The 16,028-nt window shown below is 30.7% G+C and overlaps 3 protein-coding genes across 3 annotated transcripts; 1 reads left to right on the top strand and 2 right to left on the bottom strand.

Annotated features, from left to right (window-relative positions):
• Positions 1-1,919: 1,919 nt before the first annotated feature.
• Positions 1,920-3,161, top strand: LOC111279436 (uncharacterized). The gene has a single exon (XM_022866418.2). The coding sequence runs from the start codon at positions 1,920-1,922 to the stop codon at positions 3,159-3,161; it is 1,242 nt and encodes a 413-aa protein (XP_022722153.1).
• A 39-nt stretch (positions 3,162-3,200) lies between these two features.
• On the bottom strand, positions 3,201-7,391 carry LOC111279781 (uncharacterized). Its single transcript, XM_089756042.1, has 5 exons — positions 7,035-7,391; positions 5,785-5,964; positions 4,726-4,837; positions 4,512-4,664; positions 3,201-3,754 (listed from the first exon to the last, which is right to left on the bottom strand). The coding sequence occupies exons 2-5, from the start codon at positions 5,960-5,962 to the stop codon at positions 3,367-3,369; spliced, it is 831 nt and encodes a 276-aa protein (XP_089612168.1). The 5' UTR covers positions 5,963-5,964; positions 7,035-7,391; the 3' UTR covers positions 3,201-3,366.
• A 609-nt stretch (positions 7,392-8,000) lies between these two features.
• On the bottom strand, positions 8,001-11,490 carry LOC111280043 (putative fructokinase-4). The gene is made up of 4 exons (XM_022867196.2): positions 11,011-11,490; positions 9,186-9,518; positions 8,556-8,672; positions 8,001-8,467 (listed from the first exon to the last, which is right to left on the bottom strand). Exons 1-4 carry the CDS (start codon positions 11,416-11,418, stop codon positions 8,339-8,341), a joined length of 987 nt encoding a protein of 328 aa, XP_022722931.1. The 5' UTR covers positions 11,419-11,490; the 3' UTR covers positions 8,001-8,338.
• Between the last annotated feature and the right edge of the window lie 4,538 nt (positions 11,491-16,028).

Here is a 16,028-nt window from a genome sequence, read left to right on the forward strand (position 1 = left end):
GAATTTTCCCCGGATTCTGGAAATTTCCCAGAAATTTCCAGAAAAAATTTTCGCCAAAAATCTCTAAAAATTTTTTCTCACTCCCAGAACACTCCTAAACTTTTCCTAGCTTCTTATACGCCTCCGTTTCTCTCAAATCAGTAGCTTTGCTTACTGTTTTCTGTGTTTTCATTCTGTTCCAGGGGGTCCCTTTTATAGGGATTGATCAGGAGTTCCTAACCAATCCCAATTCCTCCTTGGACGGGAATTCAGTCTTTGAATCCAACTGGACTCTTCTGATTGAATTCCCCTTCAGAGTGGGATTCTTCAACTTTGAATCTTAGCCATCCAAAATTAAAATCAAAATAAATAAAAAAAATACTAGATAATCAAAAAATATGATAGTATAAAAATAAAAAAATAATATCAGATAATTCGGAAAAAAAAATCAGATAATAAAAAAAAATAACATAAGATAAACCCAAAAATATATTACAAAAAAAAAAAAGATAATAATAATAATAAATATATAACTATATACATACAATACATATAAATCTAATCTAAATAAAAATAAATAAACAAAGATATACATAATAATAATAATAATAAAACACATAAAATACAAAAGAAAAAAAAAGAAAAAAAAAAAATACAGGATTGAAATGGGCCTTACCCATTTGAACCAGGCCCAATTGATCTGGGCTCGGACCCAATTGAATGTGTACAATAAGTATTGTATGAACCAGATACTTGGAGCAACCCGTGCTCAAGGTGTGGTGCTCTGAACTTGCCATGATTGAAGAAAGTAACGATCGACAACATGGTCAGTGTGATTGTGCCTCCTATTTCATTACAATGGGGGGTGAGAAGGGGATGAAATTCTAATAAGAAAAAGGGACCCATTAGCAGCAACCCCCCTAGTTAATTGGCTGAAAAATTTAGATATTTGGTGTGGGAGTACTGCTCTAGGTTTAAGACTTTTATTTGCCACGTTCCCAGCTGACCTGTAGGGCTAGAAATGCTAGACACCCTTCGAATGATAATTTTTGCAACGTACCAATCCTACAAAATATTCAAAATAATACAGATATTTTGAAAATATATTATGATATATGTGAAATTTTAAATTTATATTTACAAGGGTTTTTTTTAAACAAAATCGTAAAATATTCATACGTTAAGTAGATAATATCGTATAATCTGAATATAAATATTTATAATTGATATCAGGACAATTCATTGCAAAGAATGTAAGAGCTAAATGTTACACAACAAAGGCGAAACTACGGGGCAGATAGGGGCCACTACCCTCTCCAAAATTTTTCACCTCTTTTATGCTATAGTGTTTGAACCCATCAAAATATTACTTTGGCCTTCTTTCCTTTTGAAATTACTATTTGGCACCTGTTTTATTCAATTCTTGCCTTCGCCCTTGCTACACAGTGTGAATCTATTTTAAAATCTCAATGTTTGATATAATTTTGGTTATGTGTTAAGTTTAATAGAAACATCAAATTTTAAATGAAAGATATTTTATAATATCTGAATTTTATATTAGAATATTATAAATGTATGTTATAATATATATATGTAGAAATTTGAATTTATACTAATATTTTTTTTTGTAAGATAAAATTATAAAATATTTAAATTAAAGTGAAAAATATCTTATAAATTGGATGTAAATCTCTACAATTTTATTTTTTTTTAAATTTAGATGTATTCCTAATAGAAAGTTAGTTACGATGGTAAAGATTGAACTCTGCCTAACTTAAAACCAGTTCACCAGCTTTCAAGCTGAATTTAAGGGACTTTAGTTTGGCATGATCATGAAAATTATAATATTTTTAGTAGTACATCTCAATTTACAGATCCTGGTGTTGAACTATTTATAAGTCATTCCCAGCAGCTCAGATGACCCCTGTTCCTGAAAGCAAATGGCCAGAGACATGCATCCTTCAGTCTCCGCCTCATGGTCCACGATCTTTCCCATAGTTCTAACTTTTATTCCTACAATTGTTCATTCAATAACACTACAATCAGATATTGAAACCCTTCAATCCCTGAAGAATTCCATTGATCCAAACACGATTCCGCCATCATCATACCTCAGTACTTGGGATTTTTCAGTGGATCCATGTGAAAGTACAGGGGCAAGATTTCTTGGAATTTTATGTTCTATTCCTTCGGACAGTTCAACATACCAAATAATATCACTTGAACTTGATGGCGCGGGATATGATGGTTTCCTGTCACCCAATGTAGGAAACTTTACCGAGCTCACCTCCCTTGATCTCAGCAGAAACCGATTCAGAGGGCCATTACCTGATACTTTGAAAAAGCTCAAGAAGCTAATACGAATTTCCTTTTCTGGCAATTTTTTCACTGGCGGCATCGCCGGATGGATCTATGGATTGAAGATGGTTGAAAGAATAGACCTCTCAAGAAACCTCCTGTCCGGCCGGATCCCTGCCAGGATTTCTGAACTACGAAGATTGACTCACTTGAGCCTGTCAAACAATGGATTTTCAGGCAGAATTCCTGACATTAATGGATTATGGCAGCTCCAGACATTAGAGCTTGGCTCCAATATGTTGGTTGGAAGCTTGCCAAAATTTCCTACAAGGTTGAGAACCTTGACTTTGTCCCACAACCGACTTTCAGGACATATTACACCATTGGAGATGCTTGAACAACTTAGATCGGTAGATGTGAGTGATAATAGGTTTTCAGGTTCCATTGGAAAGGGAATTCTTGCATTGCCTCACCTGCATCACCTCAATGTTTCCTTCAACCAACTCAGAGCAATTGAGGTGAACAAATCTCGTGGGAGTGGGTCTCCACTTCAAGTACTTGATGCACAAGGGAACCGCCTGCAGGGTCATTTGCCCCTCGAGTTGGTCAACTTTGGGAGGTTAGAAATAATCAATCTAGCCTACAATGGATTGACAGGTCGAATCCCCGCAACGTATGGGCAGAGACTGGGCAGACCATGGAGAACCTTGTTTTTAGATGATAACTTCCTATCAGGTCGTCTTCCGCCCCAGTTCAATAGCAGCACGGCCACGATCAGAGGCAGCCTTGCAAATAATTGCCTGATGTGCCCGATAAACATTCCACTTTGCCGGGGAGGGCAGAGGCCAGCTTCAGGATGCATTGGTGAAACTGACGACAATTGACAAACAGGGAAAGAGCAACGAATATATTTCTAGGGAGACTATTGTTAACTTTCTCAGCACATGGAAATTGGTTCTTATGAATATGATAAACAAAAAAGTAACCAGAAATGAATTTCTCTATGGTAAAAATTGCCTAAAAGCACTGTTAGAGCTGATATAAACAAAGAATTCTTTCCTGCTACACAACTTAGACAAGGACGCAGCTTTAGAAAAGCCAATTAACACTAATGTTGCCAAGCCATGTGAAGAGTGGAAACTGAGCCAGGACAATAAAGAGCAAAAGGTAGTGGTGCCTGCTGGAATCATAACTTCTAACTTCTGCGAAGAGAACTCTTTTCATGGTCTTCACCAAGAAGACTCCCATCCATAAGCATGTCCATGGCATCAAAAAGTAGTATGAGTACCGCCAAATGATCCGTCCAAGGACTGAAAAACACAGTCCGGTGAAAGTATACCCAGCATACGCCAGAATGTCAAGTAAAGGTGCCTCACCACTACCCAATGAAAGTAATGTTACTTTCAGCAGCATAACTTGCAGAAACCAGCCAAACACTCCCTTAACAAACATCCAGTTAAGTGCTTCAGGGCTAAACCTGGTGGAAAAGTAGGAGATGGAAATTATTTGAGGCAAAAACAAAAAGAACACATGATTTATATAATTTTCCAAGTAATCTATATGAAGAAAACTAAAAGTGATTAAATCGAATTCGCCAAAATTCGAATCACATTACTGCATCAAGGGTGGTCACCACCAGAAATCAGACTAGACAACTAGAAGCTAGATCTTAGTGTAAAAAGCACCAGAATGGAAGCCTGAGTTTCTCAGAGGAGACACAAGATGAACTACTCCAAGTTCCAAAAACAAATCAAAATACAGAAAAATGTTGAGTAAACAATGACAAGGTACAAGCATAACAATGTATACTTCTTGTTCCTTAATAATTTGGACACTATTTAGAGAAATATTCATTCTGCCTGTGGTGTGTGATTGCAAAAATAAATCCTTGACTTGCCTGCATCTCACATGAATATTCGATTAAAGAATAAAAATGATGGATGCCGCACACATTGGTTTAGATATTGGCTTCTTCTTTAAGTACCCTAAAGAAAACACAAAGGGGAAACCTCTCTAGTGAGGAGAGGATTAGGGCATAGAGGAAGAAACAGAAGTCAGACCCCTTAAAGTTGCCAATTTATTGTTAGTAACAAGCATTTGGAAGTAAACTAATCAAAAATTACAACAAAACAGGTAGACATCTGTCCAGAATAAGTTTTCAAACCACTAAACATACATTGCAATTGGAAAAAGAAGGTAAGAAGCTGTTAGATTGAGAGGAAAAATCCACTTACTTTCCTAGAAGGCCCAGTGACAATCCAGCAAGAACAACGTAAGTACCAAATGCCATAAATGGGATGTACAAGTCTGGTGCATTAATGTCATAAATTTGGGGTTTATAGGAAAGCCTACCCCCCACTGGCTCAGTTATTCTTGTCCAATGGCCCCTGAAGGAAAAGGGAGAATATGAGACAGTGACTTAAAAAAAAAAAGCACAGAAAATGTTACAATGAGGAGCATATGCTTACCCTGTGTAGAAATGGCAGTAAAACAACCTTCAATTTGTTTCTCACATACTGATCATTCACTTGAAAGTAGTACTGGGGATCAGAGGAAGTACCTACTTATCTGCTTATTTCAACATGGAAAAATTATGAGGCAAGAACAAAATTCATAAAATTGGAGCACTTCAGATATTCATCCCTTTTTTATATCTTAGTAACCGTTTAAAGTAAAGGCATTTTACTACCTTTATGATAAATAGGAATATCTTTAGACTTCCTCTGTCATTTATGCCAACATTTTTTACTCTTTATTACACGATTAAACCATGCTTATTAATGCTAAACATTTACATCGTATATACAATTGTTCCGCACAGAATACATCTTAAGCGTTAACTTATGAAGGTCACTCCTCAGATAGAATAAGGCATCACAGTTAGGGCTGTGCCAAAATAATAAAAAGGTTAACTGAGCTATGATGTTAGCTTGGTTCAGTTTTTGTTGTTCTCAGTTCAATTTCAATTCAGGTAATGATAACAACCAATTGGTTTGCTTTAGTTTTGAGTTCTACTAAAAATCTGAAATAATATAATCATAAGAAACTTGAATTTGTTTTTAATTACTTTAAATTCTTGCATATTTTTTAAATAGTTGTTTTCTCAAAGTTCAAGTAGACTAAAAAAATATTACAAAACTGAAAATCTTTTTAAATATAAACACCAGGTAATCAAATTGAACAATGAAATTTTGGTTAGAAGTTTATGAAATTTTCTTCTATTTCAATTTTCCATTAAAAAAGCTCATATTTCAGTGTGATTATAAAGTTTTCAAAAAATTGAACTGAGACTAATCCAATATACCACTAAGAACAGTCATAGGCTTTTCACAGACTGTTCAAACAATGTCCAGCGATTGTCAATTCCCTGTGGAAAATGACAGTACTCCTGAATAGCAATATTCAAATACATAATACTATGATGCAACTAGGAGTGAAACAACACAGTATTTAAGCATATGGTAATAGCAATAAGTCAACCTTTTGACATAACTGCACCCAGCATGCTACTTACGTTGCTTTGCACATACTCAGAACTTGATCCCAAAATTTTCTCCCCATATGCACCCAGACCACCTCGGATAAGAACAGAACCAGCCCTGTAAAATGCATTACCAAATGGATTTGGTTGAGGGTTTGTTGGTGGTCTTGGCACCCCAGGCTGGGCTCCCAAGTTATTATACATTTCTGAAATCGAACAAAAGGTGAGAAAACATAGAGAAAAAACTTTTATTCAAAGAAAATATCTCATCGGGTTGCTTGAATAGAAAGTCAAAACTTCAAATTTAAAAGAGAAACACTATATCCTACCCAATACAAACAGAAGCCAAAGTTGAATACTCCTGTCTAATAATATGATGATGTAACTATAATAATATAATAACCAATAAAAGAAACCGTTAACTAGCAATTTGGATACCCTCCCCTCTCTCTCTATGCTTCATAATTATTAGAGTTTAGATTGTACCTTCATCAGCTCAAACCCATGAACAAACCAAAAGTTCATGAAATTTTCAGTTCATCTTTTTCATGTTACCCAAGCAGCCCAAACTTAGATATGCACTTACCCACAGTAAAATAATTCAATTTCTCATAATTCCTTCCATTTGACAAAGACAATAAGCTCTAAAATTCCTCAGTCCTCTCCCACCTCAGCCAACATCATCCTAAAAAGCACCCATCAATGAAAGGGTTTTCAGTTTCAAATATCCTTTCTTTGACAACTTGAGAATTTAACCTCTGTAAAACTCAGAATAGAATTTCAGCTTATACTCATGCCACAGAGCCCCATCTTCTCCATCATTTAAAACCCTTTTCAATTTGCATCAAATTAGGCCTAAGCCCTTAAGAAAGGGCAACACAAAAGCAACCGTGACCCAAATTTCATATAATAAAAATAATAATAATAATAATAATATCTAATCTTTTATATCCGGATTAAGCCCAAACAGCTCAAAATCGACTCAATTATAGATGTTCACTTAGTTATCTACTTTCCAAATGCAAAAATATGACTGAAATTTTGAAAAAGAAGAAGGAAATATAAAAACATGAAAACAAGAACAATTCTATATCAACAAACAATCAATTTAAACTACAAAGTAAATAATAATAAATAAGAAGAAATTTTGGCTAGAAATTCATTATAATTTACAATCAAAATTCAAATTAGGTCACGTAAAAATACACATCTAAATAAATTATTTTTTAATATTAATAAACAGAGAGATTTGGATTAGAAAAAGAAAAGAAAGGACCTTCCGACTAAAGAGAAAGCGGTTAATACGAAGAAGATTCCGGCGAAGGAGATCTGATTTCCGACGAGGTTCCGGTGAGATTTCCAAGCGGAAGGGCAGGGCGTCAGCGGAAAACTCGGAGAATTAACGGTGAGAAAAAGAGCCAGCCACGGACAGTAAATGCGAAACGAGGGGAAATCGTGCGAGGCAGGTGTCAACCACGTGCAGCCACCTTGGTCGCTTTGCGTCATTGGACCAATCTAATCCAGAGCCCAGATTTCTTCTTTTTAATTTTTGCCATATAATTCCAAAAAAAATTGGCATAAGAATATAAATGATTTTTTATTTATAGAAAATATAATACCATTTCGTCTTATTATTTTTCAATTTGTATTTTAAAACAAGGTTTTCTTTTCTATCATAGAAAATATAATACCGTTTTTGAAGATCCAATATTTTTATTCTTTCTATATCTCATGAATTTCTTTTATTTTTGCACGTTAAAAATTTAATGAATTTCTTTTGTTTGTTTATCAATAAATCATATAATATCATATTGAGGAAACATATAATTTTACAAATTTTTAAAATAATTACAAAAAAATTTTAATTTTTTAAAAATTTTTATTAAAAAATAATTATGATGCTTCTAATAAAACTTTTAGTTTTTACTTTTAAAAACTCACTCCAATATTTGCAAAAAAAAGAAAAAAATTATCTATTTTTACATTCAAAAAGTAAAACCCCAAGAATTGATCTTGATCTCAATGTTGCGTGTGGCTTGTTCATGTCAAATGCGCACTGAATCTCGCTAGTTCTCCAATCCGCTTACGCTTGTATAGAAACCTTTACTGGTCTCCTCCACTTCCCCTGAACTTGGGACCAGTGCGCGTGTTATGACACTCGGACCATTTTACTGCCATTGCTATTCAAAATTATCATTTTCATAAAACAATACGTAACCTGTGGCTGCTACAAATTCTGAACTGTTACAATTGAAAGCTTGAAATATTTTTATTAAACGTTAATTGTAGACTAATGAATAAAAAGTAGGTTCTTCCAAAGCTACATCCTTAGTTGCACCCACAACACACACTACCATTGGGAAGATGCAAACAGACATGTTGCTAATCACTTGGAAATGGAGCATCAAACAAGACAAAAAAAAAATTATTCCTAATCCTTACACGCAGCAAATAAGGAAAGGGAAATAAAAACAAGTGGGGGAGAAAAAAATTTGAGACCTTTCAAAACCCTTTCTTTGAAATTATAAGAAATAAAAAAGAAAAGCAAAACGATGTGTGATTATTGAAGTTTTCCTAAAGCTAAGCTCCTTTGATTAAGGTAAGGGCGTCAGCCTCGGTTGGAAGGGCAGGGATTGCTCCCTTTTTGGTTGTCGTGATGGCTCCACATGCATTTGCGAATTTCAGTACTTCCCTCAATTTTGATTCATTCTGTGAATTAAAATCCCCCCACCCAGTTAGAACAATATAAAAGACAATTTTGAATCAAAATAGTAAAAGAAAAAAAATATGGGGTTACCTCAAGTATGGTTGGGTCGTCCACAATCTTGCATAGCAAAGCACCAACAAAGGAGTCCCCAGCGCCAGTTGTATCCACAGTATTCACATGGAAAGCATCAACTGCCCCGTGGAAATTCTGTATTTCAGAAAAACAATAACATTTTTCTCCACTGTTAGCGTCTTTTGATTTTTGTCCAGACACCGACAGACTCAAAAAAGGCCAAAACAAGACCCCAAGATTTAATCGAATGCACACAGTATTTGATTTCAGGTTGAATAAAAAACAAAGAAGTCCAAGTTGCAGAGTTGGGGGGACCAATGGACCAAAGCTGAATCTATAATAGTATCATGCTTGGCATCAATCAGTGGACATCATTTGCAATGGAATGAAGAAAAATATATTTTTTTTTCAATATTTTGACAAGATTAAATTACATAATTCGATCAATAAAGATATGCTTATTATGTGTTCATGATCGGTTGTATTTAATTCAGCAATCTGACTCGATTCCAGCACAGGCAATTTAAAACCTTCGATCAATGACAGCTAAAAGTCATTATCAACTAGCAACAAATAAAGGCATCACCTACCGTGACAGCTGAGTAAAGAAGCATCAACTGAGAGTACAAGACGCTGAATTTAGCATACCTTGGTGTAGTATCTGCTACCCTTTTCACCAAGGGTGACCAAGAGTAGGGTAAAGTTGGGGCGCCAAAGTTTCATAGCAGTTTCATCGTCGATTTTGTTGCTGCCAGTGAGGAACTCTAGCTCAACATCACTGACCTTGATAATATCAGCCTTATCCCAGATGGACAAGATCTGTTTCCTGGCCTCATCAGCTGAAGGCCAAAGTGGCAGGCGAAGGTTCGGATCATACGAGAGCAAAGCACCAGATTCTTTGGCCACTTCCATCGCCTTTAAGTGAGCTGATCTGCATGGCTCCACAATCAAACTTATCGATCCATAGTGAAACACTCTGGCCTGCACAAAGAAAAAATTCAGTTTTTTTTTTTTAAATAGCCTTAAAAAATCCACCAAAGTCCTTCCAAAACAATAAATTAAAAGAACTTTGCTGAGAAAATTGCAAAACAAGCAAACTTCCAATGAAAACTATACATAATGCAGTTTGTTAGGTAAGCCAATGATTTAGTACATAAGCTAACAAACAGAGAAAAATCATGTGGAATCATGCAACTTCTCACCCAACAAACATTCAATGTCTTTATGTATGTCATAAAAATAGAAAATAATTTACACATTCCTTCAATTCACTCTCCCTCCCATCTACCATGTCTACCAATGATACACGTTCCCGATGCATTTTTTGCGGATAAAATTAATGAGTACAGCTTAAGGAATTCAAGTCACATTCACAATCATAAACCAATATTTTTTTTAACATAGGAAGCCGCAACTCAAAATAAAAAATGAGTTGCAAACGTTGATATTTAAACTTAATATTTGCTAGATGCCACCTCCTAAAGACTATGATCTGAACCAACCAAATTAAATCTGGATTGTAAGTCATGTTCACAATCATAAACCAATATTTATTACTTGTAACAAATACTAATTATTCCTAAAAAAACAGCACACCTTTAAGATTGAAGAGATTAAACTCAAACAAAATCCGGAAAACCCTAATTACCAATTAGTTTTATAATAATGAAAATTTCTAAGAACACTAGCAGTTTGGTTCAAACTTTAGTTACAAATTCATTCTACTAAAGATAAGGAACAAGGAATCACACTATCAGTGAAAATCGGATTACCGATCTACCCTTGATCAACATCCTTCTTTCCCAAATAGCCCATTGGATGGGACAGAAAAGCAAGATCGAGATCTACCGCGTTCCCTTTGGATATCAGGTTGTTGTATCCAAACCAAGCAAGTGATATCACGTGATAAACGGGGTTTAGCGTACGTTGGTGGTTTTGGACTCTTGTGGACACAACCATATATGCCACATGGCCAGACAGCACAAGGCCGATTTACCCAACTCTTGTGAAGTTAGAAGTTCCCACGCAAGTTAATCAAATCAGAATCATTGTCATTTCCGAATTCAGATCTGATCCCACTAGAAAAGAAAAGTTTACTACACTGTTATGTAACATTACCGGCGGTGAAGATATCAAAGCCCGCAATTTTGATAATTTATATGTCGGGAAAAAATTGACAAAATTCTCAGTGCTTAGATACCCAAGTGTGAGTCCCACAAATAACCAGGGATCTTATAGTAATATAGCGGACCGACATGTAAGCCTTTAAATAAAAGGCTACGCTCACGTTATGGCGCGTGAGTATCACCGATCTTTTTCTACAGTCTTTGGATTAGAAAATTCGTAAATTTTTCTTGTTTCTTTTATGTCAACGATGAAGCAAGAAAATGCAAATTGCAGTAAAACAAAAAAAAAAGGAGAGGAAATTGACTGATTTGTTGCATTCAAGGAAAAAGATGATAAGAACACTTACAGATCTGATAAGATCAAGATTCAATTCCTCCGGCCTCAACAGCATATCAGCGCTAGGATTCCTGTAAAACATGAACTCACGTTCTCCATCGGCTCGTAGAGTCACGAAGGCAAGAGCGGTCCTTGCGCCTTGGTCAAACAAGATCCCGTCGCCAGAGACTCCATTTTGCTTGAGAATATCAGCAAGCATGTGACCAAACTCATCGTCTCCGAGCTTTCCGACGAAAGATGCTTCACCGCCGAGTCTGGAGACGGCGATCGCCACGTTGGCTGGAGCTCCACCGGGGGCTTTGAGGAAGCCAGGAGCTTCGGCTAAAGAAACGCCAGAAACGGTGGGGACAAAGTCGATGAGCATCTCACCGAAACTCACGATTAAGCTCTTGCCTGAAACGACTCCGTTTGGCGCCATAGCTTCTAAAGGAGAGTGAAAAAAATATATATATTTGGAGTCCAGGGAGAGAAGCGAAAATATTGTATAAGAGAAGAGCCGAGGAAAAAGAAGGGTTGTTTATATAGCCAAAAATGATAGAGAAAAAAAGGAAAATTATTTTTTTAATTAAATAAATTAATGTTAATTTTGGTTGCTATTACTTTATTACTATTTTTAATCGGTCATTACTTTCTTTTGGACTTTTTGTGGGAGATGTGGGCCCATTTTCTGATTTGGATAATTATGCTAATAAAAATAATGAAAATAAAAAAAATAATTTCATATAATTTTTGAGGAATTTTCTGATTGGAATCACTTTTTTTTCCTGACCATAATTTTAATACTTTTGTTTTTGTAAAAAAAATGTATATGTTGATTTTTAAAGGTCAAAATTTAGATATAAAGAACCTTTTGATTGAAGATGCCAAAATCTTAAAATCTACTTCCAAGCTCAAAAGAAAAATATATATATCTTTGAAACTCTTTAATTTAATTGTTTTTTAAAAAATCTTAATTTTTAGATAAAAATAATTATAAATATTAAAATTTAATTTTAAATTTATTAAATATTATTTTTTAAAATAATTATATATATTAATTAAATAAAATTTCAAATTTATATAATTTAATATTTTATTATCAACTAATAAAATTCATTGAATGTAAATTCATCAATTTTTATTATTCTATCATTAAATATAATATTTACAATTTTTTGGGTTCATAATCCTAAAAATCAAGTGCAAAACTTTTCTCTCAAGCAATAAATGCATTGACACAAATGACATTTTGGGAGCAAAAAGTGGATGTTGTTGACATGAATATTTGGTAGGGGAATAAATTATTGATTTTGTAAAACTTTCCTTTTTAAGAGGAAACAATAATATTAATAAATCTTTTTGGATTTATGAAATGATTTTTTGTGAATTTTTAATTTTGATTTTTTATCTTAATAAAAATAAAAATAAGTATTATATTATGAGTATAAAAATATGAATAAATATGATTTTAAAATTTTATTGAAGACGAAAATGAGAATGAATAATATAGTACTCATCTCATATCTATATTTCATATATATTTATATATATTTAGTAAATAGATTTTTTATTAAATAATATAAATTATTATTTTAGATTAATTATAATTAATAAATTTTTATTAAAAATATATATATTAATATATATTTATAAAAAATTATCGAAATAAGCAAAATAAAATAAAAAAATAAATTTTTATTTTTATTTTTTTAAGTTGTGAGTATGAAAATTACTCGTACCTATTACATATAGCATGAAGATAGAAATTAAAATAAATTTAAAATATTCGTTGAATATAAATATGATATGAATATAATATAAGAATTTAAAAATAAAAATAAAAGATATTCTACTCTATGTATACCTTATTTATTGACATTCTTACCAAACGTGCACATTTATATTTGGCCCTTAATGTTGAAGTAATTTCATAAATATTCATTCCTTTAAATTTGTTTTTTCATATTTGATTGTACCAATAATTTTTTTTTGTCCAATATATAACAAAATAGTCATAGCCTTTTTCCATGGTTTTACAAATCTGGCTTTATTGGAACAATCACTAGACAATTTTATGAATAAAGTAACTCGAAACTTGTTGATGAGCGGTGCTAAATGGTTTTATTTTCCTTACATCCTAAATTTTTTTAAAAAAATTTTAAGTAAAATTATTTAATTATTTTTCTTATAACTTTTTAGAGTTTTACAATCTTTCCTAAATTTATTTTTTTTTAAATTTATTTTCTAAAAATTATATGATTTTTAAAAGTTTATAATTTTTCAAATTTTAATTTTCAAAAATTTATATAAAAAATAATTAAATATTTTCACTTACAAAATTTTTTTTAAAAAAACTAAGATGTAAAAAAAAAAAAGGTTTGAAGTGTATTTTGCAATTCTCCTTGTTGATTTTTACTGTTTTTTACCGTCAAAAAAAGGGTTGAAACATGGCCAGAATTGACCCCTCGTTTTTGACAAAAAAACAACTGAAAAAATCCAATGGATGCCAATTAGACTTTTTACATAACAAAAGCTGACATTAATTAATTAATATATTTACAAAGGAGACAACCATTTGTCCTAGAATTTGGCTGGAAACTCCCATTGTTTTCATGCATCCTTCGAGAAGGGTTGGTATGTTTTCGATTATTTTATTGCCAAAATTCCCAACAGGCTTTCCAACGAGACAAATGTTATTCCATGTTCAGAGACACCAATTAAGGTTATATTCAAGAAAAAATTATAATTAATGTATTTTTTATTTTAATTTAGTAAAAATAGTATTTTTTAAATTCTTGGTCTAACCTAATTCCCTTAATTATTATTTGGTAGGACGACGTCATTTCACTTCCACCTCCAATCCAAGTAATGGACCATTCCTAATTCCCATCTTCATTCCTATAAGTTCATTAGTAGTGAAAATAATATTAAATGCAAAATTATTTCTTAAAATAATACTTTAATTATCTTTAATACTTCCATGGTAACATTCGACCATAGTTTCTGAATAGGATAAAATCATCAGTCCAATCAATTGAATTGATGAATTAACGTTGATATCGGTTTGATTTTATAATTAAATTATTTAAATTATTGAAAATTAATAGTTTACATAATAAATCAGATGATTTTTTAATTAGATTAATTTAATACCAACTAATAAATTTAAATAAAATATAAAAAAAAATCCTTCAAATATTCAAATAATCTAATTAAGCTTTTATACTACTATTTCATCTAAATAACCTCTTTAACTCTTATTTTTTATTATCAAAATCCTTTTATTTTTATATTAATGATATATTAGCATATTTTGATATATGTGAATAATGATATTACAAAAAAAAAACTTACACATGTATAAAAATAAGTAATTTTTTTAAATGATCTAACAAAAAAATTTATTAATTGATATGATAATTAAAAATAATTATAAAAATAATAATAGAAAAAATTAATAGAAAATGAAATGCTAATAAAAATGATTAATTATTTAACCATGATAAAAAATAATTAATAAAAAAAATGTATATATGTAAAATTAATAAAAAAATCCACATTCATATAAAAATGATTTTAATTTCCTTTTCACTAATTTTCATATAAATATAAATATTTCCTTTTTATTAATTTTATATATAAATATTTTTTATTACATAAAGGTTAATTATTATATATTAACAAATAATATTTATATTTTAAAAAATATAAATAATTATTATTATATACAATTATTTATTAGTTATTATATTTATTAAAATATGAATATTATTTTCAACTATTAAAATATAAAATATGATTTTAATATAATGTTAAGTAATTTCATTTATAACTAGTAATTAATTGTTTTATGAATTTTATATTTTAAAATTTGTAATTTACAATATACCTTAAAATTTATAGTTTTATGGTTAAAATATTAAACCATAACTTGAATTAAAAGTTTGAATTTTGAATTTTAAAATATTTATATTTTTTATAATATTTTTTATTGAATCGATAATTGATCCAATTGATTCAATAGTTAAATCAGTAATTTAGTAACTTGAAACCTTAAACGATTTAATATTTGATTCGATTCTGATAATTATGTATTCAACTTTAATTTTATCTTAAAAAATAATTATTTTATTTTATTTTATCATATCATTAAATTATTTTTTAAATTATAATAATATTATTTGAGTTCATATTTGATGCATTGTATAGGTTTATATACTGCTAGTAAATTAGATGATAATATTTTATTAATAAACAAATATTAATTTTTAAAATATATATAAAAAATTAATATATTTTTAAAAAACTTACTTATTAATAAGATGTCATAACCTAATTTACTTTACTAATAAAGTAATATAATTCGATTAATTAATAATGTATTAAATATAAACTTATAATATTTTATTTGATCAAATCATTAAATAATTTATTTTTATTAATATCATCAGATTTATTAACAGTATATTAAATATTATTTTATTTTATTTTATTTAATCAAATCATTAAATAATTTTTTTATTGACATCATTCTATTTATTAATAATGCATTAAATATAAATTAATATTATTTTATTTGATCAATCATGAAATCATTTTTTTTTATTGAAATGGATATAAGCACATGTTAATCGGATTTATTTTGAATTTTTTTTTTTGTTTTACGTGTCGTCATTGTTTTCCAATTTTGAGTGAAAAGGAAGTGAATTAATCACTGGTATGCTTTTCTTTTATTTTATACGAAAATAGTATGTTATTTCATGAAATCTTGAAAACAACTGTATAGTATTTAATAAAATTTATTCCCTTTTTAATTCTATATTTTGAAATTTAAAAAATTAAAAAATAATCGAAATTCATGCCTTTGCTTAAAGGTCATCTCGCAAGATCTCATGCTCAGAGCCAATTATTTTGATAAAAATAATGGTAATAAAAATATTTTTTATTCCACTAAAATCAAAGTAATAAGAAATTATGAAATAGTATATCACTGGTCGTACCGCATAGAAATTTTTCATGCAAGCTAAATTTATTCATGTTCGAATATAA

Source organism: Durio zibethinus, chromosome 27 (genome assembly GCF_047325235.1).
Source record: "Durio zibethinus cultivar Kanyao isolate XHJ-2024 chromosome 27, ASM4732523v1, whole genome shotgun sequence".
Taxonomy (NCBI): Eukaryota; Viridiplantae; Streptophyta; class Magnoliopsida; order Malvales; family Malvaceae; genus Durio; species Durio zibethinus.